Source organism: Podarcis gaigeae (genome assembly GCF_964106915.1).
Source record: "Podarcis gaigeae genome assembly, chromosome: 17".
Taxonomy (NCBI): Eukaryota; Metazoa; Chordata; class Lepidosauria; order Squamata; family Lacertidae; genus Podarcis; species Podarcis gaigeae.
Genome location: NC_139694.1, coordinates 4,475,884 through 4,502,150, shown reverse-complemented (window position 1 = coordinate 4,502,150; position 26,267 = coordinate 4,475,884). Strand labels below are relative to the sequence as shown.

General features: G+C 47.1%; 2 protein-coding genes across 4 annotated transcripts in view; one reads left to right on the top strand and one right to left on the bottom strand.

Moving 5' to 3' along the window:
• SLC26A1 (solute carrier family 26 member 1) overlaps nt 1-17,615 on the bottom strand; it is a 48,051-nt gene extending 30,436 nt beyond the window's left edge. Inside the window, exons 1-2 of one of the 2 annotated variants that reach the window (XM_083718908.1) lie at nt 16,777-17,615; nt 14,102-14,300 (exon numbers count right to left, since the gene is read on the bottom strand). The gene's annotated coding sequence lies outside the window, so the exon portion shown is untranslated. Of the gene's footprint in view, nt 1-14,101; nt 14,711-16,776 lie in introns of those variants that run through there. The other variant, XM_083718911.1, reaches the window with a different exon arrangement.
• Nucleotides 1-22,824, top strand: part of IDUA (alpha-L-iduronidase) — a 63,397-nt gene extending 40,573 nt beyond the window's left edge. For both annotated transcript variants that reach the window (XM_083718977.1, XM_083718978.1), the window contains 10 exons: nt 1,431-1,526; nt 3,502-3,704; nt 4,372-4,551; nt 10,626-10,842; nt 12,425-12,631; nt 13,239-13,360; nt 18,359-18,484; nt 19,860-19,936; nt 20,827-20,927; nt 21,737-22,824. In XM_083718977.1, coding sequence (XP_083575103.1) covers nt 1,431-1,526; nt 3,502-3,704; nt 4,372-4,551; nt 10,626-10,842; nt 12,425-12,631; nt 13,239-13,360; nt 18,359-18,484; nt 19,860-19,936; nt 20,827-20,927; nt 21,737-21,834 — 1,427 coding nt within the window. In that variant the 3' untranslated portion in view covers nt 21,835-22,824. The remainder of the gene's footprint in view (nt 1-1,430; nt 1,527-3,501; nt 3,705-4,371; nt 4,552-10,625; nt 10,843-12,424; nt 12,632-13,238; nt 13,361-18,358; nt 18,485-19,859; nt 19,937-20,826; nt 20,928-21,736) is intronic.
• The last annotated feature ends 3,443 nt before the right edge of the window (nt 22,825-26,267 follow it).

The window sequence follows — 26,267 nt, the reverse complement described above, 5'->3', positions numbered from 1 at the left end:
AAAGGGCAATGTCCAGGGAAAATGCTCTTTAAAAAAAAAAAATCCTTGAACCTTTCTTTAAATGACCCTAAGTTAGTGTGCTTCATGGCTTATAATTTACTAAACTGTGTACGATTGCAGTTGGGTGGCCAAGAGAACATCAACAGGGGGTTCCACAAGCAACTACAGTCGGACCTTGGAAGTCGAACGGAATCCGTTCCGGAAGTCAGTTCGACTTCCAAAATGTTCGGAAACCAAAGTGCGACTTCTGATTGGCTGCAGGAAGCTTCCAATCAGAAGTCGCAGAACCTGTGTCAGACGTTCGGCTTCCAAAAGAACCGAGTTTCGATCGTCCGAGAGCCAATTTGTTTGGGAGCCAAGGCATTTGAGGTCCAAGGTACGACTGTATAGGACATCAAACTTCAAGGCAAGATTAACAATTAGACGAGGAACGCTCTAGAGCAGGGTTTTCCAAACTTGGGTTTCCGGATATTTTTGGACTACAATTTCCATCATTCCTGACCATTGATCCTGCTAGCTAGGGATGGTGGGAGTTGTAGTCCAAAAACAGCTGGAGACCCAAGTTTGGAAAACCCTGCTCTAGGGCATGGGTGCGGAACCTTTTCATTTCTGTGGAAGACATTGACCCATGGGGAAATCAATTGGGGGATGGAACCAGAAAAAAGTGGGGGAGTTTTTTCTTCCTGCCACCCCCTTTGCAACTTATCCTGTAAATCAACATCCAGCCCATACATTGGGCCCTGTCACAGAATACTACCATATTTTTCGCCCTATAGGGCACACTGGCGCATAGGGCGCACCTATTTTGGGGGGGGGGAGAAAAAGAACATATTTTTCCCCCATGCGCGGCGCTGGGGTGGGGGAAGCCCGAGCTTCCCCCGACCCCATCCCCCAGAACAGGCTGCTATCCGCAAGCCTTGGGAGCCTGTCGGGAAGTCGCGCTGGGCTCCCAAGGCTTGTGGAGAGCTGCCCGAAGCCCGGGGTGCGCCCCGCTGCGCTCTCCAGGTTTTGGGCTGCAGGCTGCTGTCCACAAAACTTGGGAGCCCGGTGGGAACTCCCGCCGGGCTCCCAAGGCTTGCAGATAGCTTCCTGGAGCCTGGAGAGCGAGAGGGATCGGTGCGCACCGACCCCTCTCGCTCTCCAGGCTTCAGCGAAAGCCTGCATTCGCCCCATAGGACGCACACACATTTCCCCTTCATTTTTGAAGGGGAAAAAGTGTGTCCTATAGGGTGAAAAATACGGTAATTTGTGGAAGTGGCATCTGTCCTGGATTGTGGGTGGGTGGGTGTGAACATGCCCCCTAAACGCAGAAATTCCTCTTCAAGGTGGTTTGGGACAAGAGCCTTTCAACTGAGATTTCCGTGTGCGGCTAAATGAAAGTCTACTGCTTAATATGACAAAGCTGTAATTAATGCAGATTTGATTTCCAGAACGTTATGGATTGAAGCATGTTTCTAAATGGAATTTTGAGACTTGGAACGAGCCAGATCACCATGACTTTGACAACGTATCCATGACAGTTAATGGTAAGCTGCTTTTGAATCCTCCTGGTTTTTAACTGTGAGCAGAGTGGTGAAAGTTCAGAGATCACGGCTAATGAAAACAAGATAAAGAAATGTTCCATTTTCAATCCTGTAAAAAGCTCAGCACAAATTGCCATCTCACAGAGATATTTTTTTCGTCATTCGAGCTCTTAATAGCTAAATCAACACATGCAAGTTACCAAACTGGGCACCGGGGTTACAGCAGGAATGTTGCCTAGGAGAAACTAAGTAAATTATAGAAACAAAGTGTTTTATAGCAACACTGTGGTAATATTCTTTGCTTAGCCGTTTTTCAAAACCATAAATCTTTTGACCTACCATGTTGCTGAGAATGGAACTATAGGTACCTCAGGTTGTTGTTGGCATCTGTCTGGAGAGACAATGGAGTGTGCCTTTGGGGGTGACGTCAAACTGCTGCATTGGCAGCATCAATGTGTCTGTGATGGCCTGGGATTCGGACTCGGAGGCTGAACCTGAGGAATCCCAGCCTGCACAAGATTCCCCGCCTCCAGAACCAGCTGAGTCTGCTCTGGCTCCTTAGGTGATGGAGGACCCACTGCCTGCAGGTGCTCCACTCTCAGCCCTGTCAGGGGAAGCTGAGGTTGCCTCTTGGTCCGGTAACCCTCCAGCCTCTCCTGAGCTGCAGAGGCTCAGGGCAGAGAGGCGGAGGGAACTAAGTTCCCGAAAGAGTGCTTGCCTCCAGGCCAGGAGAGGCGAGTCACCTGTGGACCGCGGCCGCCCTATGCCTCAGAGGAGATAAAGGCCAGCCCGCCCAGTCCCAGGTTGCGGGAGCAACATCGTTGGTTACCTGTTCCTGCCGCCACCCTGTCCTGCTCTACCAGAGTTCCTGACCACACCCGACTCCCTGCCTTGGACCCCGCTTCAGCTTTGATGGACTGCCCCCATACTGCACCCTCGACTGGACCTCGGACTGGACTCGGACCTCGCCTTACGGTTAACCCATGGGACCAGCACAGTGTCCTCCCTGGCGCGCAAGCCTGGGCTGTGTAAGTGGAGGTCCTGAACTGCCCAGTTGACAAGAGCCACCACTTGGCCCCAAAGTGGAGTCCAAAGGAAAGCAGAGCAATAAGTTTGGCACCAGCTTGGCTGCAGGAGTTGCAGGAGTTGCAGGAAGGAGGCATACAAAGCACCATCCAAACATCTTAGGGACTCCACTCCGAATCTTTGTCTTTTAGATACCACAACACCCTTCTTTGTGTTTGCACTAGGAGACAAACACGTATACATGCATCCAGGCTCACTACAATTATGACATGGTGGCGCTGTGGTCTCTAAACCACTGAGCCTCTTGGGCTTGCCAATCAGAAGGTCGGCGGTTCAAATCTCCGCAACAGGGTGAGCTCCCGTTGCTTTGTCCCAGCTCCTGCCAACCTAGCAGTTCGAGTGCAAGTAGATAAATAGGTACCACTGCGGCGGGAATGTAAACAGCGTTTCTGCACTCTCTGCTTTCCATCATGGTGTCCTGTTGCGCCAGAAGCAATTTAGTTATGCTGGCCACATGACCCGGAACGCTGTCTGTGGACAAACGCTGGCTCTCTCAGCCTGAAAGCGAGATGAGCGCCGCAACCCCATACTTGCCTTTTGATTGGACGCAACCATCCAGGGGTCCTTTGTCTTTTACCTTTTGCAGTTATGAGGGCTAGAAACACGCTTTAAGAATTCTGTGTGTCAGGATCACGTTGCAGCTACTGGACTCTTCAATGGGTGTCTATAGCCCATAGCATGACCTGCTCACAGCCACACAGATAACTAGACCTTCTTATATAAACAGTCCATAATTGTTGATTTTTGCAGAGCAAATGCGGTATGTTATGGCCTTCTTTACCCTGTTTCACTCCAGTACGTTCTGAAGAAACGAGCCACTTTCCTCTCCTCCGAGCTAGATATTACTACCGAAACACTAGGCCTATTGTTGACTGTTCAATTTTCCTCCTAGGATTTCTCAACTACTATGATGCTTGCTCTGAAGGTTTAAGACAAGCCAGTTCTCAGCTGAAATTTGGAGGTCCTGGAGACTCTTTCCACCCATTCCCAAAGTCCCCCATGTGCTGGAGCCTCCTGTGTCACTGCCACAATGGAACTAATTTCTTCACTGGAGAGACTGGCGTCCGGATAGACTACATTGCCATGCATAAGAAGGTCAGCTCCCTGCTCAATTTGCTGTTGAGATGTGCCTGTCCCAAGTTAAGTGTTCACAATTAATTGCCCCTTGTGCACTAAAAACAAAAAACTTGCTACATGGTGCAAAGGTCCTGAATTGAATTCTAACATTGACAACTGCTTCTTGCAACAATTTGTTTTTTAATTCCACATAGCATCTGTACACCACTTTAGAAAATCCCAGGTGCTTCAATTACATGATCTAGTTGTTACCCTTGGTGGTGCTGTGGTCTAAACCACTGAGCCTCTTGAGCTTGCCAGTCAGAAGCTCAGTGGTTCAAATCCCCATGACAAGGTGAGATCCCATTGCTCTGTCCCAGCTCCTGCCAACCTAGCACTTCGAAAGCACGCCAGTGCAAGTAGATAAATAGGTACCGCTGCGGAGGGAAGGTAAACAGCATTTCCATGTGCTCTATTTTCTGTCACAGTGTCCCATTGCGCCAGAAGCAGTTTAATCCTGCTGGCCACATGACTCGGAAAGCTGTCTGTGGACAAACGCTGGCGTTCTCAGCCTGAAAGCCAGATGAGCACCATACCCCATAGTCACCTTTGACTGGACTTAACCACCCAGGGGTCCTTTACTTTTTTATAACTGCCTTGTGAAATAGGCTATCTATCAAATAAATAACAACCGCTCTTCCCACAGGGAGCTGGGCGGTCGCTGTACATCTTAGAACAAGAAACTGAAGCAGTGGGACAGATCCAGAAGCTCTTTCCCACGTTCACCTCTGTGCCTGTATACAACGACGAGGCAGATCCGCTGGTGGGATGGTCAGTTCCGCAGCTGTGGAGAGCGGATGTCACCTATGCGGCCATGGTGGCTAAGGTAGACTTGAGCTGCATTGCTTTCTGCACCTCTGCCATCTCTTCTGTTTCCCCAGTGCTCATCCTCATTTGTTTTATCTCTATAGGCCTCTGTTTAAACATAGGTGTGATTTCTTTAGCGTATCATCTCTCCTGTCAAGGCTCACAATGAATGCCTTCTTCCACAGAAGCCTTTGAATTTCTTGGCCCAATGGTGTAGCTTATAAACAAGTAACTTTTTTTGGCGGGTGGAGAAAAATTCCCTGTGAAGCCCGTGAATTTCTTGGTTCAATGAGGTATCTTATACAGTGGAACCTCGGTTGTCGAATGTAATCCGTTCTGGAAGACCATTTGACTTCCAAAACGTTTGATAACCAAAGTGCAATTGCCGGTTGGCAAAAGCGATTGAAAAAATGGAGAAATGCGCCACAGAAGCCGTTTGACTTCCAAGGCATGTTAAAAAATGGAAGCATTCATTTCTGGGTGGTCGGCGTTCGGGTTCTGAATTGTTCGGCTGCTGAAGCGTTCAACAACTGAGATTCCACTGTAAACAAGAACTTTGGGAGTTTTTTTGTGCAGGGAGGAAATATTCTTGTGAAGGTCTCAGAAAATACCACACGAGTAGGCTGAGAATTCTTATTGGACAACTCCCTTGTCTACACAAAGGGCTCTACTGGAGTTGAACAGGCACTCAGTGGGCCTGATGAATATTATGTTGGTACCTCAGAAATATCAATACGTCTAGCATATGACTGGTGCACCATCTAATGGAGAGAATGGACACTTGCAGCTAGTGATTTTGCAATCACATTGATATTTAGGCCTCTGAGAGTTGCTTCTCTTCATCCTGTGATCTAATGACAAAAAATTCCACTGATAAACACCTCATTATAAGGCTTTAACTGTGGTATGTGACCTCTGGCTCAGTCCTAGGTGCCGCATCACCACTGAATTATGGGAGAATGTTGCTTTCTGTGAACCACCCTCAGACCTGCTTATATAGGGCAGTATATAAATTCAATTCATCATCATCATCATCAAAAAGAGAGGCCAATTTGTTGAATCTTATACTTGTGGGTTGGAGATTTGTCATTTCTAGACTTCTTGGCAAGCACTGGAGGGGGGCAAGGATCTCCCTGATGGGATCATTTGACTTAAGGATTCTGTTAGGTTCGGGGCCAGCCCAAGGCATTTTGGCGCCTGAGGCAAACTGCAAAATGGTGCTCCCCTCCCTACTAGGGAAGAAGGGGGTAAATGAAGGTCTACATTGGGAAGACATGGGGAAGAAAGCTTTATATCAGGATCTGCTGCCCTTATGGATCCTGCCACTTGAGGGGGATCGCCTGGCCTGGCCTTGTGGGTTAGGATATTCCTCTGCCACAATATCCAGCACATGGACTGCTGGTTTTTGGCCTCACAGACCAATGGCTCAATCCAGCCTTGGGTGAGTTTTGTTCACACATTCCCCTGGAAGTCATCAAGGGTTGAGTGGGCAAGTGAGGAGAAATCAAGTCATCTACGTGCTTGTGTGAATTAGCCCTTACTTCACCTCTTTTAAGCCTCTTCACCCCTAAATTTCACCATCAAGCCATGCTTGCCTGACTCCCGTAGTTAACATCATGCACAGGCCTTTTTGTCCTGAGCCCTTGAGCCACTGGGAATATTCAGGCCTAGGCAGAGTATCTCCATAGCACACTCCTGTTCCCCAGCTTTGTGGGGTTTATGGGCCAATGGAATTTACTTCTTTTTCTTCTTTTTGAATATTTTTGTTGATTTTGAGAAGATAGGCAGTCAGCGCACGTGCTGACAACAAATATTGAGCAACAGCAAACTGATGTTAATAATAATAATTTATTATTTATACCCTGCCCATCTGGCTGAGTTTCCCCAGCCACTCTGGGCGGCTCCCAATCAAGTGTTAAAAACAATACAGCGTTAAATATTAAAAACTTCCCTAAACAGGGCTGCCTTCAGATGTCTTTTAAAGGTAGGATAGCTGCTTATTTCCTTCACATCTGAAGGGAGGGCGTTCCACAGGGTGGGCCACTACTGAGAAGGCCCTCTGCCTGGTTCCCTGTAACTTGGCTTCTCACAGCAAGGGAACCGCCAGAAGGCCCTCGGTGCTGGACCTCAGTGTCTGGGCTGAACAATGGGGGTGGAGACGCTCCTTCAGGTATACAGGACGAAGGCCATTTAGGGTTTTAAAGGTCAACACCAACACTTTGAATTGTGCTCAGAAACGTTTTTGGAGCTGCTTTGGCTCCTGGCTGGGGCGTCTCCAGAATTATCACTCCAAAAAGAGGCATTCGTTTCTGGATGTGTGAGACCAGTGGATATTTTCTGAGTCGGCAATGAGACGTTTTCTTTATTTGAACAAGCATATACTGCTTTTCAAGTTTGTGAAGATCTACCAAAATGTTTTAACGCAATAAAACCACAATACAAGATGCAGCTGCAGCTGAGGTGGCTTCTATCACCTCCGGCTGCCACCAGGGGGCCACTGAAGGACCATTTTTGGTCCTGAGAGGAAGGGAAGAGAGCAAAAAGACAGAAGATGTTCAGTATCTCTAGCTCCTGGTTTTCCAGCTGAGATGGCTCCATTGAACACCTGCCACCAGAGGGCCATCTTGGCCTAATGGGAGGAAATATCTAGCTCTTTTAAAAAGGAAATATGGTTTCATCTCTCTTTTGCCCTTTAACGTAAACTGCTTTGTGCATGAGGCTCCCCTGAAAAGCATTACAGTGGTACCTCGGGTTACATACGCTTCAGGTTACAGACTCCGCTAACCCAGAAATAGTGCTTCAGGTTAAGAACTTTGCTTCAGGATGAGAACAGAAATCGGGCTCCGGCGGCACGGCGGCAGCGGGAGGCCCCATTAGCTAAAGTGGTGCTTCAGGTTAAGAACAGTTTCAGGTTAAGAACAGACCTCCGGAACGAATTGAGTACTTAACCCGAGGTACCACTGTATACTGATACCTTAAATAAATAAATGGAAGTCTAAAGCCATCAGAACTTCCCTGTCTGAACACCCTGTTTCTGCCGCCCTGTGCCCAGGTGAGGAGACAGTCTGGCTGCCTTCTGCCGAGGGAGCGTTTGATTCTCAGAATGTTCCCCTTGCCTTTTGCCCGTACAGTCGTACCTTGGAAATCGAACAGAATCCGTTCCAGAAGTCCATTCGACTTCCAAAAATTTCCAAAAACCAAATCATGGCTTCTGATTGGCTGAAGGAAGGTCCTACAGCCAATCAGAAGCCGTGGAAGCCCCGTCAGACGTTCGGGTTCCAAAAGAATGTTTGCAAACCAGAACAATCTCTTCTGGGTTTGCGATGTTTGGGAGCCAAAAGGTCTGGGTTCCAGGACGTCCAGGATCCAAGGTATGACTGTATCAGCAAAGGATTGTTATTCCTACGGAGAAAAGTCAAATACTTCACTTGGTGGCCACCTGCCCTCCATGGCTGATTCAAGGGCCTGAACCCCATCTGCCAGGGATCCCACAAGAGAAATCAGTGGAGGAGACTCTTGGGTCATGGGATTGAGCTAAAGATTCCTGCATTGCAGGGGGTTGGACTAGATGACCCTGGGGGTCCCTTCCAACTCTTATGATTCTATCTCTGTCTACACAGTGTATGCCTTGGATTATTGTAATATTTAGGCCCCACCTGTCATGGCAGCCAGTTTCCTAGCATTATTTATTTGTTAATGTGCAGGAACTTGACAGACTATAAGAGGATAGTTCCTTTCTTGCCTGGCTGAGCTTATAGCCTATAATTCATATCTTTTGTTGTCTCAGCAAAAGAGGGCAGTGGAGAGGGGGCTTAATCAGTGAAGAGTATAGGTTAATTTTATTTACATGTAGTAAACTAAGAGCGCTAGAAATTACCAAAAATGGTTTGTAACAATTTTGGTTGTACAGCCCCCTGATCCTCACTGACTACTACTTGAACTCCTCAGTTTCCGATTTTTGAAATCATCTTTCTGGAACTCCTTTCTGCTCCTTTCAACCTAACCTGCTGCTTTGTGTATTTTGTTACTGAGCGGTAATCCTTTTATATCTGATTAGTTACACCGCTGCAATCCTCCTCTTAAGTTCCTAATTTTAGCAAGGCTTGGGAATTAGGTCAGCCAAAGCTACTGGAAAGGCTTCTTAGTGGATCCTGACAGCAAATTATTATGCTGCGTTTCTTGTTTTCAAGATGCGCACAGTACAGCTTTGCACATGGATTTCATTTCTTCCATAGCCAGACATAAACACTAGTGTCTTGTCCTCTGTACTGGGGTAAAATATCGGGGAGAAATGAGGCAGTTTAAAGGGAAAAAAGTGTTTGAAGAGTCATGTACCTAAAGGTTGGGGCAGTGTCTATCCCAACATCTTTTGCAGGAACACAGAGAAGCCATAGAATGTGATTCTGGGACCAGAATATAACTGAGAATTTCAGCTTTTATTTTTAAAAACAAGAAGAGCTCCCCAGTCATTACTTTTACAGAGATGTACTTGAATATACATAGTGGACAATGCCTGCTGGAATCCCAGAAATCAAATGGGTTCTCCACCCCCATTATTCAGCCCAGACACTGAGGTCCAGCTCAGAGGGCCTTCAGGCAGTTCCCTCATTGCGAGAAATGAGGTTACAGGGAACCAGGCAGAGGGCCTTCTTGGTAGTGGCACCCGCCCTGTGGAACGCCCTCCCATCAGATGTCAAGGAAATAAACAACTGCCTGACTTTTAGAAGACATCTGAAGGCAGCCCTGTTTAGGGAAGTTTTTAATGTTTGATGTTTTGTCGTGTTTTTAATATTCTGTTGGGAGCCACCCAGAGTGGCTGGGGAAACCCAGCCAGATGGGTGGGGTATAAATGATAAATTATGATTATTTCCACTCGAATTATGATTTTCCAGTGGTGGGCAGTACCAGAGGCAAAAAGAAGTGGGTCCAGAGGTTAAAAGCGGCTGTAGAGGAGGTGTGGCCTGGGGCAGATCCCAAGTAAAGAGTAAAGAGGACTCTGTTAAGTCCCCAGGCTTGACGTTCCTCATCCCTGGCTTAAAAGGGTGGATTGTCTGTGCTCTGCATTGTCCCCCCCGCCACCAGCTAAAGCATAATGAATTTATGCCGGGTAGTACAACCAAATAAACAGTTACTCAAAATGAGAGAAATGCAAGGCTGTTGAAGGCACACAGGTCACAAGGTACGGGCTACCTTGGTACAAAATGCAGATTAAGTGCAGGACACAGGCCCCTGTTTGTGCTATACAGTGGTACCTCGGGTTATGTTACCTTTGGATAATGTAGCTTTCGGGTTTTGCCATGTGTGCATGCGCAGAAGTGTTCTATTTTGCCGTACACAGAAACGGCGCCTTGACTTGAAGACTTTTCAGGGTACGCACAGACCCCCGGAACGAATTAAGTTCGTATCCGGAGGGTCCACTGTATACTCATTGGAAAGGAAAAAGCACAATTGAATTTTTGACCTGCCTGGAGTTTGTTGGATCTCGACCACTCCTCAGGAAGTACAAGTCCCACCTATTGTAATGGTGGGGCTAACACAATCACAGGTTTATTTAAGCTTTAAAGATGCTGAGCGGAACGGAACATTGTGCTCTGTTGAACATGGCATCTGCACAAGCTTGCCAGGCGGAACAATCCCCCCCTCCCTCTCTTCCCATGTGCTGCTCTGGGGTCCTCCTGAACCACCACGCCTCAAGTCAATTTGGGCAGGGGCGGGGGGGGGGGACAAAGGAGCCAAAGCCTTGCTGTACAAGTCCTTGCGTAGAGTTTGCACTGACTGGCAGGGCTTGTTTGGTGAGTCCCCTCCCGCTTCCCCTTTCGGTAGTGGTGCCCACCCTGTGGAACACCCTCCCTTCAGATGTGAAGGAAATAAGCAGCTCTCCTATCTTTAAAAGACATCTGACGGCAGCCCTGTTCAGGGAAATTTTTAATATTTAACGCTGTGTTGTTTTTAACACTTGATTGGGAGCGGCCCAGAGTGGCTGGGGAAACTCAGCCAGATGGGCAGGGTATAAATAAATAAATAAATAATAATAATAATATTATTATTATTATTATTATTATTATTATTATTATTATTATTATTCCTTCGCAGGTTATCGCCCAGCACCAAAACCTGCTGCTTGCTCGAGCCAACAACACCGTCAACTACACTTTGCTGAGCAACGACAATGCATTTCTGAGCTACCACCCCTATCACTTCACGCAGAGGACCCTGACGGCGCGCTTTCAGATGAACAACACCAGACCGCCGCATGTCCAGATGGTGAGGAAGCCAGTGCTCACGGTGATGGGCTTGCTGGCTCTCCTAGGTACAGCAAACCACTTGCCCCGTTTCCTGTTTGCAAGAGGAAAAGCAGCAGAGGCCTTTGTGGGGGCAGCGATACACTCTCCCATCGCTGGGGTCACCGCAGCTTACCTGGGCTTAGCTGGGGCAGAGTGGCGGCGAGGCCAGGATTGCATAAGAGGAATAGCAGTGCAACTGCACAGCCCTGACCATGGCCCCACCCTGCCCCACACCGGTGCTGAGAACCCCCTCTCCCACCACAGGAACCACCGCTGATTCAAAAGTCATTTTTACAAAAGAGGATACATGTGCGTGCTACTGGCCTCCCAATGTTAACCAAACTGGGGCACAAACCTGTTACCCTACTTCCCAATGACATTTGGTGAATTTTTTCATAGAGGAGCAGTTAGGGCCAGAGGCGCCATCTTGGAAGGGCAATTGGGGGGCGTGTGAGCATCGTGCCTCCTTCCCTAAGTTTGGCAGAAGGAGGAGGAGGTGGAGTTTGGATTTGATATCCCACTTTATCACTACCCTAAGGAGTCTCAAAGAGGCTAACAATCTCAACAAACACTCTGTGAGGTGAGTGGGGCTGAGAGACTTCAGAGAAGTGTGACTGGCCCAAGGTCACCCAGCAGCTGCAGGTGGAGGAGCGGGGAATCAAACCCAGTTCACCAGATTACGAGTCTACCGCTCTTAACCACTGCACCACACTGGCACAGTGGCTCTCCCAGCTCTCCCAGTGGCTCTCCTCTCTCCCCTATGCTTTGGGAAGGAGGCACCAGCCTTCTTCTTTAAAAAAAAAAAATTAATTAAGTTTTACAGTTTAAAATTCTCATAATCTACATAAGTAATAGAGAAACAAATGCCAATAAGAGAAACCGCTTCTCCCCCTACCCCCGGACTTCCTTCAACTTCCCCTTTCTGGTTCTTTATACATTTAATACTTACACTGTTTTATCTTAATTTTATCACCATCTGTCTAAATACTTTCCCATTATTATCATTTTGTATCTCCCTGCTATAAATTCTTCTTATAATTAATTATTTTCAAAGACATTACTCCTTGTCTTTTACCTTCATTTTTGTGGTTGTAAGTGTTTATTCAAGCCCTGCTAGTGAGTCTGTTTCTTTACAATATTTCTGTAGGTACAACAAATATAATTCCCGGTCTTTTTAAAAGTCTCTATTGTCTTTATCTCTTAATCTTCCTGTAAGCATCGCCATTTCTGCGTAATCCATCATGATGAAGGAGGCGCCAGACTTCAATACTTTAATACACTAATTTTCCGGGAACATTTAGGCGATTAGTCTAGTCCCCCTAGTCCACTGACCACACACCACCGCCTACTTCCCAAGGGACTATCGCCTCTCATTTAGACCTGCCATTTGCATGGCTCCGCAGAGGCGTCCAGTTAGTCCCTGTGAGAAAAGGATGCTGTACAAGGTGGGACCTGGGCCTGATCCAGCAGCAAAATGGCAGCTTGGGGAGAGGCGAGACAGTGGGTGGGTGGCTACGAAAGTGGGTCTGCTTTTGAGGAGCACGGTGGGGTGCAATAAAACAAGGCCAAGTTCAAAGTAAGATTCAAGTTTCTCTTCCTCTTGCATAGGAGAGGAGCAAGTCTCTGCCAACATCTCCAGCCAGGAATCGGAAGACTGTGACACTCTTGGAGTCCTAGCCAGTGTGCACAGACCTCGAGAGCAGCCACCAGACAGCTGGCAGGCCTCCGTATTGATCTATGCCAGCAAAGACAATGAGACATCTTCCAACATCAGTGCCGTGACTCTAAACATAACCAATTACCCCAAACACAAAGGTATAGTTGTCACTGTGGTTGTTTTCCTGATGCGTCATTACACGAAGGCAAGTGATTCTATGATTCTATACAGTGGTACCTTGGGTTACATACGCTTCAGGTAACAGATGCTTCAGGTTACAGACTCCGCTAACCCAGAAATAGTACCTCGGAGTAAGAACTTTGCTTCAGGATGAGAACAGAAATCGTGTGGCGGCAGCAGGAGGCCCCATTAGCTAAAGTGGTGCTTCAGGTTAAGAACAGTTTCAGGTTAAGAACAGACCTCCGGAACGAATTAAGTACTTAACCCGAGGTACCACTGTATTTACTGCAGCTATTGAGTGGCTCACCTTATTTTAAAAGGACAGCCTAAACCATTGTGCCATGGTGGCATGACGCAATCATATATTTCGATAGTAGCTTTCTTCGGTTCCTCTCACGTAAATCAGGCTTTTTTCTGGTTTGCAGCTTCTAAAAAGCTTGTGATTGGATCCAGCTTCTTCTGGTCCTTACTTGGACTTCTTACAAGGCTATGGTGAATAAGAACACCATATCTGAAAGCCTCGGTCTCTGGCCTGATGTTCAACTAACAGAGTTTTCATGTTACGCTCCCTTTGTCTTCCCAAAGGACTTGTGTACATCACTTACTACTTGGATAACTACCTGACCAACCCCTATTTGCAGTGGAGGAAACTGGGAGCTCCAGATTTTCCTTCCCCGAAGCAACTGGAGCAGATAAGAGCTGCTGAGGTACGATGTGTTTGTTGTACATGCAATCCTCACTGAGTTCAAAAGGGCTTGGTCCTGAGTTAAGTGTGGGCAAAACTGCAGCCATTCCTCCCTATCCCTCTATATCTTTACTTGGAAGTAAGTCCTGCTGTTTCCAGTGAGGTATTCTCTCAGGTAGGTGGATAGGAGGTATAGCTCATCATAAGCGTAAGGGTTTTTTTTGGGGGGGGGGGGTTCGAGAGGTAAAGCAGGCTTTCCTTCCTGCAGAGGTCAAATCTGCTCAGGGTCCCTCCAGACTTCTTTTTTATTTCACTTTTATGACTATCTGTGCTCATGGTGCTATTGAGGTGTGCCCACATGACCGTGATTTCAATGCTGTTTGTGCCTGGAAAATATTTGGGGCGGCCACACCGCTTCATCTCCAACCAGTGCATATCCCATAACATCCTGCTGTAATCCCATAAATTTTCATACCACAAATGCTTTGGGGTTGCTTTGTCCCACCTTTTGTGACTCTCTGAACAGCAACCATGTGGTAACGTCAGGGAAGCATTGCATAGGAAATAATGAAGCAGAATAAACCCCCCACCAGTGCACTATTTTTGTGTCAGTAGCAGGCTGCAGGATACACTCATAATAATGCAGGAGCCACAATAATTCTCCTTTCCATAGGCTGAACCTTCCGCAAGAAATTCCTGGCCATCTTCTCCCTCACAAACTTCAACTACATTCTCCTGGGTGGTATTTTTCCGGTTCCCTTACCTCAGACAGTTTGCGCTCCAGCCTTGCTGATCACAAAGGCTGCCCTGCCAGATCAGACTGAGGCCCACCAGATTCAGCATTCTGTTTCCCACAGCAGCCAGCTAGATGCCTCTCTGAGCTCCCAAGCAGCGTATGCCAATGGCAGCTGTTCTTCTGTTGTTGGTCCCCCCAGCATTGGGCATTTGAAGGTACACTGCCCCTGTAAAAGGAAGTTCCATTTAGCTATTTAGTTGTTTCTGTCCTGGGGGACGCAGGTGGTGTTGCAGGTTGAACCACAGAGCCTAGGGCTTGCTGATCAGAAGGTCAGCGGTTCGAATCCCCGCGACGGGGTGAGCTCCCGTTGCTCTGTCCCTGCTCCTGACAACCTAGCAGTTCGAAAGCACCTCAAAGTGCAAGTAGATAAATAGGTACCACTCCGGTGGGAAGATAAACTGCGTTTCTGTGCGCTGCTCTGGTTCGCCAGAAGCGGCTTAGTCCTGCTGGCCACATGACCCGGAAGCTGTACGCCGGCTCCCTCGGCCAATAAAGCGAGATGAACCCCAGAGTCGGTCACGACTGGACCTAGTGGTCAGGGGTCCCTTTACCCTTTACCTTTTACTGTTTCTGTCCTAACTCTGCTGCCATTCAGCTACATTCAGTGACCTTCAATTCTAGCAACATGGGACAGCGACAAAAACATTCCGCAACATCCATTATTTTGTAAGTTTCTATCATGCCTTGCCTTCAGTCCTTTACACACTAGAGTACAAATGGCATTCAACACAGAGGATCTTGCTTCTGAGTAATCACGTTCAGGATCGCACTTAGTAATCTTTGTTCTCTAAGCTAAAAAGCACCAAACATTTTATTTATTATTATTGCTACGTATCTACCCCACCTTTTCTCCAAGGGCCTCAAGGTGCCAACATGGTTCTTGCCCTCCCCATTTTATCATCACAACAACCCTGTGAGGTAGTTGGCTGAGAGACAGACAGGCCCCGTGGCCAAGTGAGGATTTGAACCCTGAGGTTCTAGTCCAACACTCTATCCACTGCACCACATTGCCTCTTGCTTTTGCTTTTCTTCTTGGAAGGTAAAGATAAAGGGACCCCTGACCATTAGGTCCAGTCGCGGACGACTCTGGGGTTGCGGCACTCATCTTGCTTTACTGGCTGAGGGAGCTGGCATATAGCTTCCGGGTCATGTGGCCAGCACGACTAAGCTGCTTCTGGCGAACCAGAGCAGTGCACGGAAACGCCATTTACCTTCTTGCCAGATTGGTACCTATTTATCTACTTGCACTTTCACATGCTTTTGAACTGCTAGGTTGGCAGGAGCAGGGACCGAGCAATGGGAGCTCACCCCGTCGCGGGGATTCGAACCGCCGACCTTCTGATCAGCAAGCCCTAGGCTCTGCGCTCAAAACCCATTGATCAAAGGCTCATTCACACATTTCACTGAACATCAGCGTAAGCTGTCATTTATCATGTACAAGTGTTCGTGTATAAGAACGTACACTTGTTTATTTGTATAGCTCAGCTACTGTATGTTTGTTGAACGTTACATATGGATAACTGTCATGTTAGTTGCTCTTTTAGATACTATGCCCCGCTAGTTCTCTTCAAAAAAATATTGGGCCCTCTACTGCCCCGGCTGCTAATCTTCCCCCTCCTTTTAATTTACAAAGTTTATGCCAGAGCCAGCCCCAAATGTTTTATTGCCTGAAGCAGAGGATCAAATGAGGCCCTTCCATTGCCACCTGATCATGGTTGCTCAAGTTTATTTTGCCACCTGAGGCAAATAAAATTCCACAGGTGCCCTTCCCTCCTTTCTAAAAATAAGGTAAAGGGACCCCTGACCATTAGGTCCAGTCGTGACCGACTCTGGGGTTGCGGTGCTCATCTCGCTTTATTGGCCAAGGGAGCTGGTGTACAGCTTCCGGGTCATGCGGCCAGCATGACTAAGCAGCTTCTGGCGAACCAGAGCAGCACTTGGAAATGCTGTTTACCTTCCCACCTGAGTGGTACCTATTTATCTACTTGCACTTTGTGCTTTCGAACTGCTAGGTTGGCAGGAGCAGGGACCGAGCAACGGGAGCTCACCCCGTCGCGGGGATTCAAACCTCTGACCTTCTGATCGGAAAATCCTAGGCTCTGTGGTTTAACCCACAGCGCCACCCGCGTCCCTCCTTTCTAAAAATACTGTGACAATAAATTAAATAACCATTTGTTGCCGTTTCATGACACCCAAAATCAGCTGTCTTGAAGCAGCCATCTCACTTTGGCTAATGTTTTTTACCCTCACTGAATTTCTGCACAGTGCAGAATGGTTTAAGAGGGTGAGAACCTTGGCAGCAGTTCTTGTCTGCTATATAGCAGGAATGGACCACGCCACCATCAAGAATCCTCCTCTGGTAAAATATAACAGTATATATTTCGGCTAAATATAGTGTGATCATAATATCCATTCCCTCTCCTCAGGGAATCCTGGGAGCCGTAGTTTTTGTGGAGTGGGAGAAGCAGAAGCTTGGGAGAGTCAGCATTCTCACCAAACTACAATTCCCAGAGTGCTTGGGGAGAAAGCCTCAGTCATTAAACTGGTATAGCACTGATATACGTTTGTAGTGCAGTTAGGGCCTCAGAAGCATCCCAAAAATGAAGGAGGTGCCCCTTCCCCACCTTCAACCCCCTACTCACCTACCACTCGTGCCTCTGGTATCCCCTTCCTTGTGAGTACCTCAGAAGTGAGGAGCTGGTAAAAATTTATTCCGTCCCTTTTATGCTGTCCAGATGTTCGCTTCCTGCTGGATCATCTTTTCTGTAGAGCTGACTCCACAGTACGCTGTCAGTGCTACATAAATATTTGTTGTAAGGCTATCCGAATGAGCAAGGCCAGCTGAAGGGCCACCTCTTTTGCGCTACTTTTGATCTTTAAGCCGCTTCTCCTTCGTAAGCACATACCTGCGCACTGGGGGATCCCTGCCCTGCTCAAGGAAATCTGAACCCTGCCCTGTGGATATATATATATATTTAAAAAAATGATGCGGTTGGGGTTTTTTGGGTTGTGTTTTGGCTAAAGGAAGAACTGCAAGTTACCTCATTGCACACACGTTTTCTAATGTAGGGTCAGGAAGAATTGCAGTGAGGCAGAAACAGGTGTTTTTTTCGCTTCTGTGCCTGCCAATTTTCCACTGTAAATCACAGCTGAAATCCACAGTGGGGATTTTCCGGCACGCCCCTCCATCTTACTTTTGGTCTTGGATAATCTGAAATGGTCAGTAAGCTACACCATACATTTAAAGCATGCTGATGCCACCTTAACAGTCATGGCTCATCACGCCTCCACCCAAATAATCCTGGGAAACATAGTTTCCCCTCACAGAGCTACAGCTTGCAGACCTTTGGCATTCTACAGTTCCCAGAATTATTTTTGGAGGCGGGAAGGCATGATGCTATAAATGTACCATATTTTTCTCTCCATAGGGCGCACCGGACCATAAGGCACACCTAGTTTTTAGGGTTGGAAATCAAGAAAAAAAATCCCGCTCGCTGCCTTGGCTTCGTTTTTAGCCACAGGGGCTTCCCCCGACCCCAGGCCCCAGAACAGGTCTGGGAGCGGCGGCAAGGTTGCACGCAGCCTTGCCTCCGCTCCCGGAGCTTGTGGGGCTGGGGGCGGGGGAAGCCCAGGTTCCCTCCCCCCCAGCCCCAGGGACCACACATTCTCTCCATAAGACGCACAGACATTTCCCCTTAGTCTTTAAGACTAAGCTGAGACTTGCTTACCTGTGCAAGTGGATCATGTGCCCTCTGGCTCCTGGACAATGTTTAACATATCACCATGGTTAATACCGATAGGCTACTAAGCGGCTTAGGGACGCGGGTGGCGCTGTGGGTTAAACCACAGAGCCTAGGACTTGCCGATTGGAAGGTCGGTGGTTCGAATCCCCGCGACGGGGTGAGCTCCCGTTGCTCGGTCCCTGCTCCTGCCAACCTAGCAGTTCGAAAGCACCTCAAAGTGCAAGTAGATAAATAGGCACCGCTCCAGCGGGAAGGTAAACGGCGTTTCCGTGCGCTGCTCTGGTTCGCCAGAAGCGGCTTAGTCATGCTGGCCACATGACCCGGAAGCTGTACGCCAGCTCCCTCAGCCAATAAAGCGAGATGAGCGCTGCAACCCCAGAGTCGGTCATGACTGGACCTAATGGTCAGAAGTCCCTTTACCTTTTTACTGTAGGGAAGTTTCTCCTCAGGGACCATTAAGCATTTTTATTTTATTTCATAGGACCCTGTGGTGAAAGGGCCATTTTCACTTCCAGCAAAAGACAGCTTGGTGCTGAAGCAAGAGCTCCCAGTTCCATCTGTCTTCCTCGTCCACATCTGTGCAAAGCCTCTCGCTGCTCCTGATCAGGTAGGCGCAACATCCTGTAGATGTGTGGAACCTCTAATCCAATTTTCTTTGGCTCATTTGTTTTTCTGAGTCCAGCTTAGGGTGTTGTAGTTTGGGACCCATTTTGTTTCAGATAAATACTATTGACTTGGTGCTTTTGTTATCATAAGCCACTCTTTATTAGCAAATGATATAATATTATTAATAATAATTTTATTATTTACACCCCGCCCATCTAACTGGGTTAACCCAGTTACAGATAGGTAGCCGTGTTGGTCTGCCATAGTCAAAACAAAACAAAATTCCTTCCAGTAGCACCTTAAAGACCAACTAAGTCAGTTCTTGGTATGAGTGTATCTGAAGTTTTGGGTTAACCCAGCCACTCTGAGCAGCTTCCAACATATATAAAAACATATAAGTGAGTGTCTGTTGCTTTTGTGTAAATCAATGTACTTTTTGATTTACTTTTGGCTATGTGTAAGTGGTCAGCCCTAGAGATGGCTGCCCTCTTCCCACATCCCACTACAAATATGGTCCCTTTAGAGAAGCTGTCGGCAGCTCAGACTGCAAGGAGAAGCACCCTCTGGTCAGTCACTCTGAAAGCAGGTCCTGTAAGGCCTAGTCTTGCCTTAGACCATTTGCTTGCATCTCGGTTTTTCTGCTTCTGGCTACACGTGGCAGAGGCAGTTTTAGGGTATTACGACTGGTGTGGTGCAGGGGGCTTGAGAGAGGCGGGGGTCACCAAATTTTAGCATCACACAGGGCACCTCTGCAATTTGGGAGACCATAGTCCGCCACTGGATGTGGACATTCCTGTGATGAAACACTTTCTCATGAGAAACCATGCAGAAAACCCGGATAGGGAACCAGGTCCTAAAGCCCGCCGGAGGCAGGGGGAAGACTCAGGGGAGTCAGCGTCAGAAGAGTCCAGAAAGGACAAGACCCCAGCGGGCAGGCGGACCCAGAGGAGGAAGGAGCAGAGGAAGAGGTGGAGCAGGGCTAGAGTCTTAAACTGGTGCCTGGGGGGAGGAGATTCAGACGGAGCTTCAGCGGTCTAGAGTTCAAGACGTAGAGCTGCGCGCCGCGGCTTGGAAATCGAAACTGAACTACAATAAAGACTTTTGTATATAACAAGAACTGGCGTTGGTCCTTTGTGAGCTGGGACCTAGGGCAGCTCTGACACATGCCTACTTACTTTTCGTTTTGTTTTTGTTTCCAGTTTATCAGCCATCCTTAGTGGCCTCATCATTTGGTCAAATCAATCTGTTTTTTAAAGGTCTCTTACATCTTGCTTTAGTGGAAAACAAAATACATAAAATAATGTAAAAAATAAATAAAAATAGACTCACTCTTTTGATACATGCCATGCTAACCCTGAGCTAATCTGTCTTGTCAGGTGAATGGTGTTCGCCTCATCCGTCTCACAAAGGAACAAGTTTTGATAGTGTGGGACGACAGCTGTGTGAATTCAAAGTAGGTAACTCGCGCCTAAAGGAATGCAGAACTGTCTCGGTTTTAAATCCACCTTTTTCAAATTCTTTGTGTAAAGCAGTAGATAAATAGCAACTGTACATTTCACAAACTGTGAGGAATCAGACTGGAAAATCCAGAGGGCAATGGCTGAATATTGCTGAGCTCTGGGGCCATATGAATTGCTTATGCTCACCTCGCTTGGAGTCTGATGGCCTAGCGCAAGGCAGGTGCTTTAGAATACCGTATTTTTCGCTCTATAGGACGCACTTTTCCCCCTCCAAAAATTAAGGGGAAATGTGTGTGCGTCCTATGAAGCGAATGCAGGCTCCTTGGCTTCAGCGATAGCAACGCGAAGCCTCCGAAGCGCAGAGGGAGCGCTCCCTCTGCGCTCCGGAGGCTTCGTGTTGCTTTCGCTGAAGCCTGGAGAGTGAGAGGCGTCGGTGCGCACTGACCCCTCTCGCTCTCCAGGCTTCAGGGATAGCCGCCTGAAGCCTTTGGAGTGCAGCGGGAACTTGTGCTGCACTCTGGAGGCTTCGGGTTCCTTTTGCTGAAGCCGGGAGAGCAAGACTCTCCTGGCTTCAGCAGAGAGGGAGAGCTGTGCAGCGCCCCTTCAGCCAAGCGGGAGGAGAAATGGAAGGGGCTCCGTTTCTCCTGCCGCTTCGCTGAAGGGGCGCTGAGCAGAGAGGGGGAGAATATTTTTTTTCTTGTTCTACCCCTCTAAAACAAGGTGCGTCCTATGGTTGGGTGCATCCTATAGAGTGAAAAATACGGTAAATAGGTTTGGAACAGTTGTCTTTAATTTCTGCTTATTTTCCTCTGAAAAATCCTTGCAGGGTAACAGCAATAAGCTTGCAAGTCTCTGTGATGTCTTTGTTGGTTTTCCTTCATAGGTGCCTGAAAAAATTTGAAGTGTTTTTCTCACAGGATGGAAAAACATTCCGCCAGATCAGTGTCAAAGACAGTATATTTACAGCTTTGGTCTACGGTCCAGGTAACGTCCAGTGTCTTTCTTTATTTTTAATTTTAGAACAAAAGCAAATTAAGATCATTTCAATTCTTCCACACAACCTTTTTTTTAAATTGGCAGCTTCGTTTTTTGAAGCAACCTTGAGGAACTGTAATGTTTCCTTGCTTGATAATGGAGTCCATATGCCACTGTTTATAGATTCAGGTTCCCAAAGACCACTGGTGTGAAGGAAGGAAGCTTTTAATATTTGATGAATTATTGTATCTTAATACTTTGCTGGAAGCCGCCCAGAGTGGCTGGGGAAACCCAGCCAGATGGGTGGGGTATTATTATTATTGCTGTTGTTGTTGTTGTTATTAATAATAATAATAATAATAATAATAATAATAATAATAATAATAATATATCATCATCAAATGGTTGCTTTTGGTTGTAGAAGTTCTTCTGCTCAAGAAGAGTAAAACTTTATGGGAAGAGTTAAGGTACATAGTGAGAAGTTCCACACAGGTTTATAAGGGGATGCTTTGTGTAGGAAGGTTAAAAGTACACAGAAGGATCAAAGATTCAGTCTAGGGACCTGGCAATTTTAAAGGCAGACAGCTTTTTAAAAAGTTCTTTTTCATTCTTGTCAAAACAAAAAAGGTCTTCAGTTATTGCCACAAAGTACAAATAGTTGATACTTGGCTTATCTGAACATTTGGCTGCAGAGATAAGCATCTACTTTAAAAACACACACCAAAATATAGGCGTTTTGTCAATGTAGTTTCCCTCCCAGTCTTTCTCAGTATAACCAAGATGTTCAACTAACTATTTGTGTTGGACTTTCTCTACAGAAACAACAGTCTCAGGGTTTTACAAAGTGCGAGCTGTGGATTACTGGGGCAGAGCGGGGCCGTTTTCTCCCCCGGTGTACTACAATGAAGCATCTTAAGAAAGGCCAAGAACACCTCAAGACAAGCCAGAACTTACAGAATTAGGCTTGCACTTTGTCAGGCTCCTTAAAGCAGTGGTTCTTCATACTCTTTAAGAAATTCCCCCTCACAATGCCCAGAACAACTCGACTTCCAGGACGTCAGAGGAGAAATGAGAAGAGCGACTGGAAGCCACTCCAGAGCACCAAAAGTTTCATTTTCAAGAGATAATTTTGAAAAATAAAGTAGCACCCTAAGGCAGGCAACAGAACTACCTCTCCCCACAATCCAAGGGACGCCAGCTGCTGATGTAAGCACTTGTTCAAGCCCCTACAGTAACTAATTTCGAGAGTCAAATGGATTAGAAAAAAATAATAATGAATGGGCTGGAACAGGGGTCAGCAAACTATGGTCTGCAGGCCGGATCTGGCCCAATTGCCCTCTGGATCCAGCCCGTGAATGGTTCCATTCCCCCCCCCCAAATTTTTTTTGGGCGCCATTTTTGTGCGACTCCCCCAACTACATCTCCCAGCATGCTCCAAGGTTGCTCAGACTTCCACGATGCTGGCCAATCCGAAGCCTAAGCAACCTCAGGCCTCCCCTCCATTGGCCGGTTTAACGCAAACTGGCGGTCAATGGTGACCCTTCCCAAGGCTTGCTGCTCCAATCGGGGCGAGGCACAGGGCAGCGCGCCTTGTTGACGTCTTGCTCCGAAGAGGAGGAGAAACGAAGGGGCAGGAAGAAGCGGGAGCAGAGAGCCTGCGAGGAGGAAGAGGAGGAAGACTCTTCTGTGCTGCCTGGCGGTGGCACATTGGCAACATGGCCGAGACCCAGCACCAGTGGGGTGCCCCCTCCCCTCCCCAGCCCAGCCCAGCCCAGCCCAGCCTGCTCCATCTGAACGCGGTGAGTGGAGGTATCTCAGCCGCTCTGTCTCTGAGAGAAGTAGGGAAGGTGTGTGCACCGTCCGGTCCACCACAAGTTCTGAGGGACAGTGAACTGGCCCCCCACAGCATTCTGGGAAATGTGCTCAGGAGTGGGAAGATAGCAAGTACCAATCTTTTTAAGAATTTGGTTTTAGAAGTAGGTTTGTATTTTCTATGCTTGCGCAAAACAAAAAGTTGATTAAAGGTACTCATGTTGAGCTTGGATGCTACATGCAGTTTTTGGAATCTCTCATTTGAATAAAGATCTGCTCTATATTTCGGAAGGTTCTTTGTCTCTTTGTTTGTTCTGTGGGCGATTGGATGCCTAACATAGCATAACCAAATTTTGCATGACGGATCCTAAGATCAGGGAGCAGGTTTTTTTCTCTACGCTTGCATACAATTTGGGCACCATTTTGAATCTGGATGATGGAATGAAACTTTCAAAACTGCACTGAATTGTTTTAGTTTCTTAGCATTCTTGAGCAACGCTGGGCACTTTCCACTAGATTTAAGTAAATAATACATTGCATCTCTTTGACAAGGGAGTGTGTCCACGACAGTTGCTGATATAGGTGCTCCCCCCACATTGATGGGGCAGCGTACCTGTGCCATTTTGTGGTCTTTTAGATGCGGCAGCCTTTTTGTAACTGGTATCCACAGCACTTTTTCAAAATTCAAAGTACCCAATGCCCAGCCCCCCAAAAGTTGATGACTTGTTTTTGAGCTTAAAAAACTAAATAAAAGGAGGGCTTTCAATCTCATTGTGTTTGGTAGACTGAAACAGTTTGGTCCAGCTCTTGGAGCCACCTCTGAAACGTAAGAGCCAGGGCCAATAATTTGCCTCCCAGGAGTGTCTGCTCTCATTCTCAGGATCAGCTGAAAAAAATGAAGGACGCGCGCACACACACACACACACACACACACACACACACACACTGCCTCCAGTCTTTACACAGTCTCTCATACTACTAGTTAGTGCTCAGGATCCTTACAAATACTAGGCCTAGTACGTGACTGAGGCAGGAGAGCTGCAGTATTTCTGCATACAGAATGTATTTTATTATTGGAGGGGAGGATGAGGACCATGACCAAGTCATTATTTGTGTAAATGTGTGCACATGACATCACCTTGCCAACAAAGGTCCCTATAGTAAAAGCTATGGTTTTCCCAGTAGTGATGTATGGAAGTGAGAGCTGGACTATAAAGAAGGCTGATCGCCGAAGAATGGATGCTTTTGAATTCTGGTGCTGGAGGAGACTCTTGAGAGTCCCATGGACTGCAAGAAGATCAAACCTCTCCATTCTGAAGGAAATCAGCCCAGAGTGCTCACTGGAAGGACAGATCCTGAAGCAAAGGCGGCGCGAACGGTAATGGCTGCCCTTTCCTAACCGGGAGAGGGAAGCTACGCTGGAAAAGGGTCGTCCGCTACGGCGAAGCGGAGACCCATTCTGGAAAACCGCAGGCAGCGGAAGCCTGCGGTCTCGGGACCCGGCGGGCGCCAGGAGCTACCCCCGAAACGTTGAGGGAACCCCGTAAGGGGCTCCGGATCGCAGAGGGGGTAGCGGCGCTGTGGGTCTATGCGCATTCAGCGGAGCGAAGCCGCGCTGCCGTTGCCGGTGAGCGCCGACCTTTCTTCCTTCAACACAAGATTCTAAAACGCAACAACCCGTGAGTAATTGAGGACCTTATTAAATTTCGGGACTAAAAATATTGAAAATAAGCTGAAAGCGGAGAGACGAGGAAAAGGAAGTCCGTCCTCCGCAGCCATTGACTTTTAAAGCAAAGAGCAGGAGGAGTGGAGGCATAGAGAGAACTTTTGACAGCTCAGATTGAGCACCCGCAGAAATTACTTTTCCCTTTAAAGACTGTAAGCAATTGATTTTTGGACTTTTATTAGGACTTATATACTCCTTTCTTTGTGGATTACAATTCTGTTTAAGAAGCCCAGGTGTCAGAACTGCCTGAGCAGTAGAACTGTCAGACTGCAAATTTGGATACATTCTATTTAAACTTTGAGACAGTCTGAGGGAGTTCAGAATGGTTACGTTCTTGCATTTTGGAACTCCAGTAAGCACAACTTGAAATATTGTGGCAAACTTAAAACCAACTCTGCTAAAACTACTTTTGTGAAGATCCCTAAGTATTGGTTCAGATTTCGTATGTGGAATGGACTCTTCTTCCTAGGACATTTTATGCTCCCCCTAGAGGATTGAGGATTTACAACAAAAACATTGTTTTACTTTCTATTTCCCGGCCCTCTGTTTGATTGCTACCACCTGGGCCGTAGCTTTCCCATGGGAATAACTCAGCTTGACCTTGACTGCTAGATAACTTTGGAATGAGTGGCGCAAAAAGAAAGGGATTAAGAACCAGACAAACAACTCTGACAACCGTAACTGCAGCCTCACAAGCACGCAGATCATCTGTGCCCACTTTGCCCTCGGAGGAAAAAGTTACCTCCCTGTCACAGGCAGGGGAGGAAGAAACTGAGGATTTACAACTAGAAGAGATGGCCTCAGGAGGATCTGGTTCTGTATTAGAGAGAATTCTTGAGAAATTGGAGTCTTTGGAGAGGAAAGTTGATCAACAAACTGCGAAAATTGACCTTAATACAGAAACTTTAAACAAATTATCTGGGCAAGTTGCACAGAATGCACAAGCAATCGGACAACTGAAGGAGGCTGCAGGTGAAAATCAGAAACTGGCCGAAGAGACCAGCCAAAGAGTGGGAGAGTTGGAAAAAGAAGTAAGGCCGCTCAGTAAGCAGGTTGGGGAACACCAGACCTATCTCTCCATGTTGGAACTTCGGAACAGGGAGATTAATTTAAGGATAAGATCGATACCAGAAGTGGAAGAAGGTAATCTAGCTGAGTTTCTGACCAAAGAATTCTCCAAGTTCTGGGGTCTAGAGGAGGAAGACTTTAAAATTGTGTCAGCCTTCAGACTTGGAAGACTTACAAAGAGAGAAAGGCCCAGAGACTGTTTGATTACGTTGAGATCAAAGGAGGAAAGGGACAAGATTTTGGGCCTGCACTACGGAAGCTCCTTGAACATTTCGGACAAAAGAATTGAGATTTTTAAGGACATTCCTAAACAGCTGTTGGATCTTAGATCTGAATATTTGGACTTAGTAAAACTGCTGAGAAGTAACTCAATCATCTTTAGGTGGGACTTTCCCCAAGGACTATCTTTTACCTTTAGAGGGAAGAAGATTAAAATTAGAACTTTGGAAGATAGGGATAAGTTTTTGACTGCCTACGGAGAGGACCTTCATAAAGGACTTGAACTACCCTCAGGGTCTGAACCACCACAGGTGCCTGTACCTCAGAACCCTGAAGACCCACAGAACAAAACACCATCCCAAGGAAACTAAACAGATCTATCCAGGATGTCTCTGCAACTTTTAAGTTGGAATATAAATGGCTGTAACAGTCCGGAAAAAAGGAAGAAAATCTTTCACATATTAAAAAAGGAGCAACTAGACATTACTTGTTTACAAGAAACACATGTGACTAGGCTCCACAGA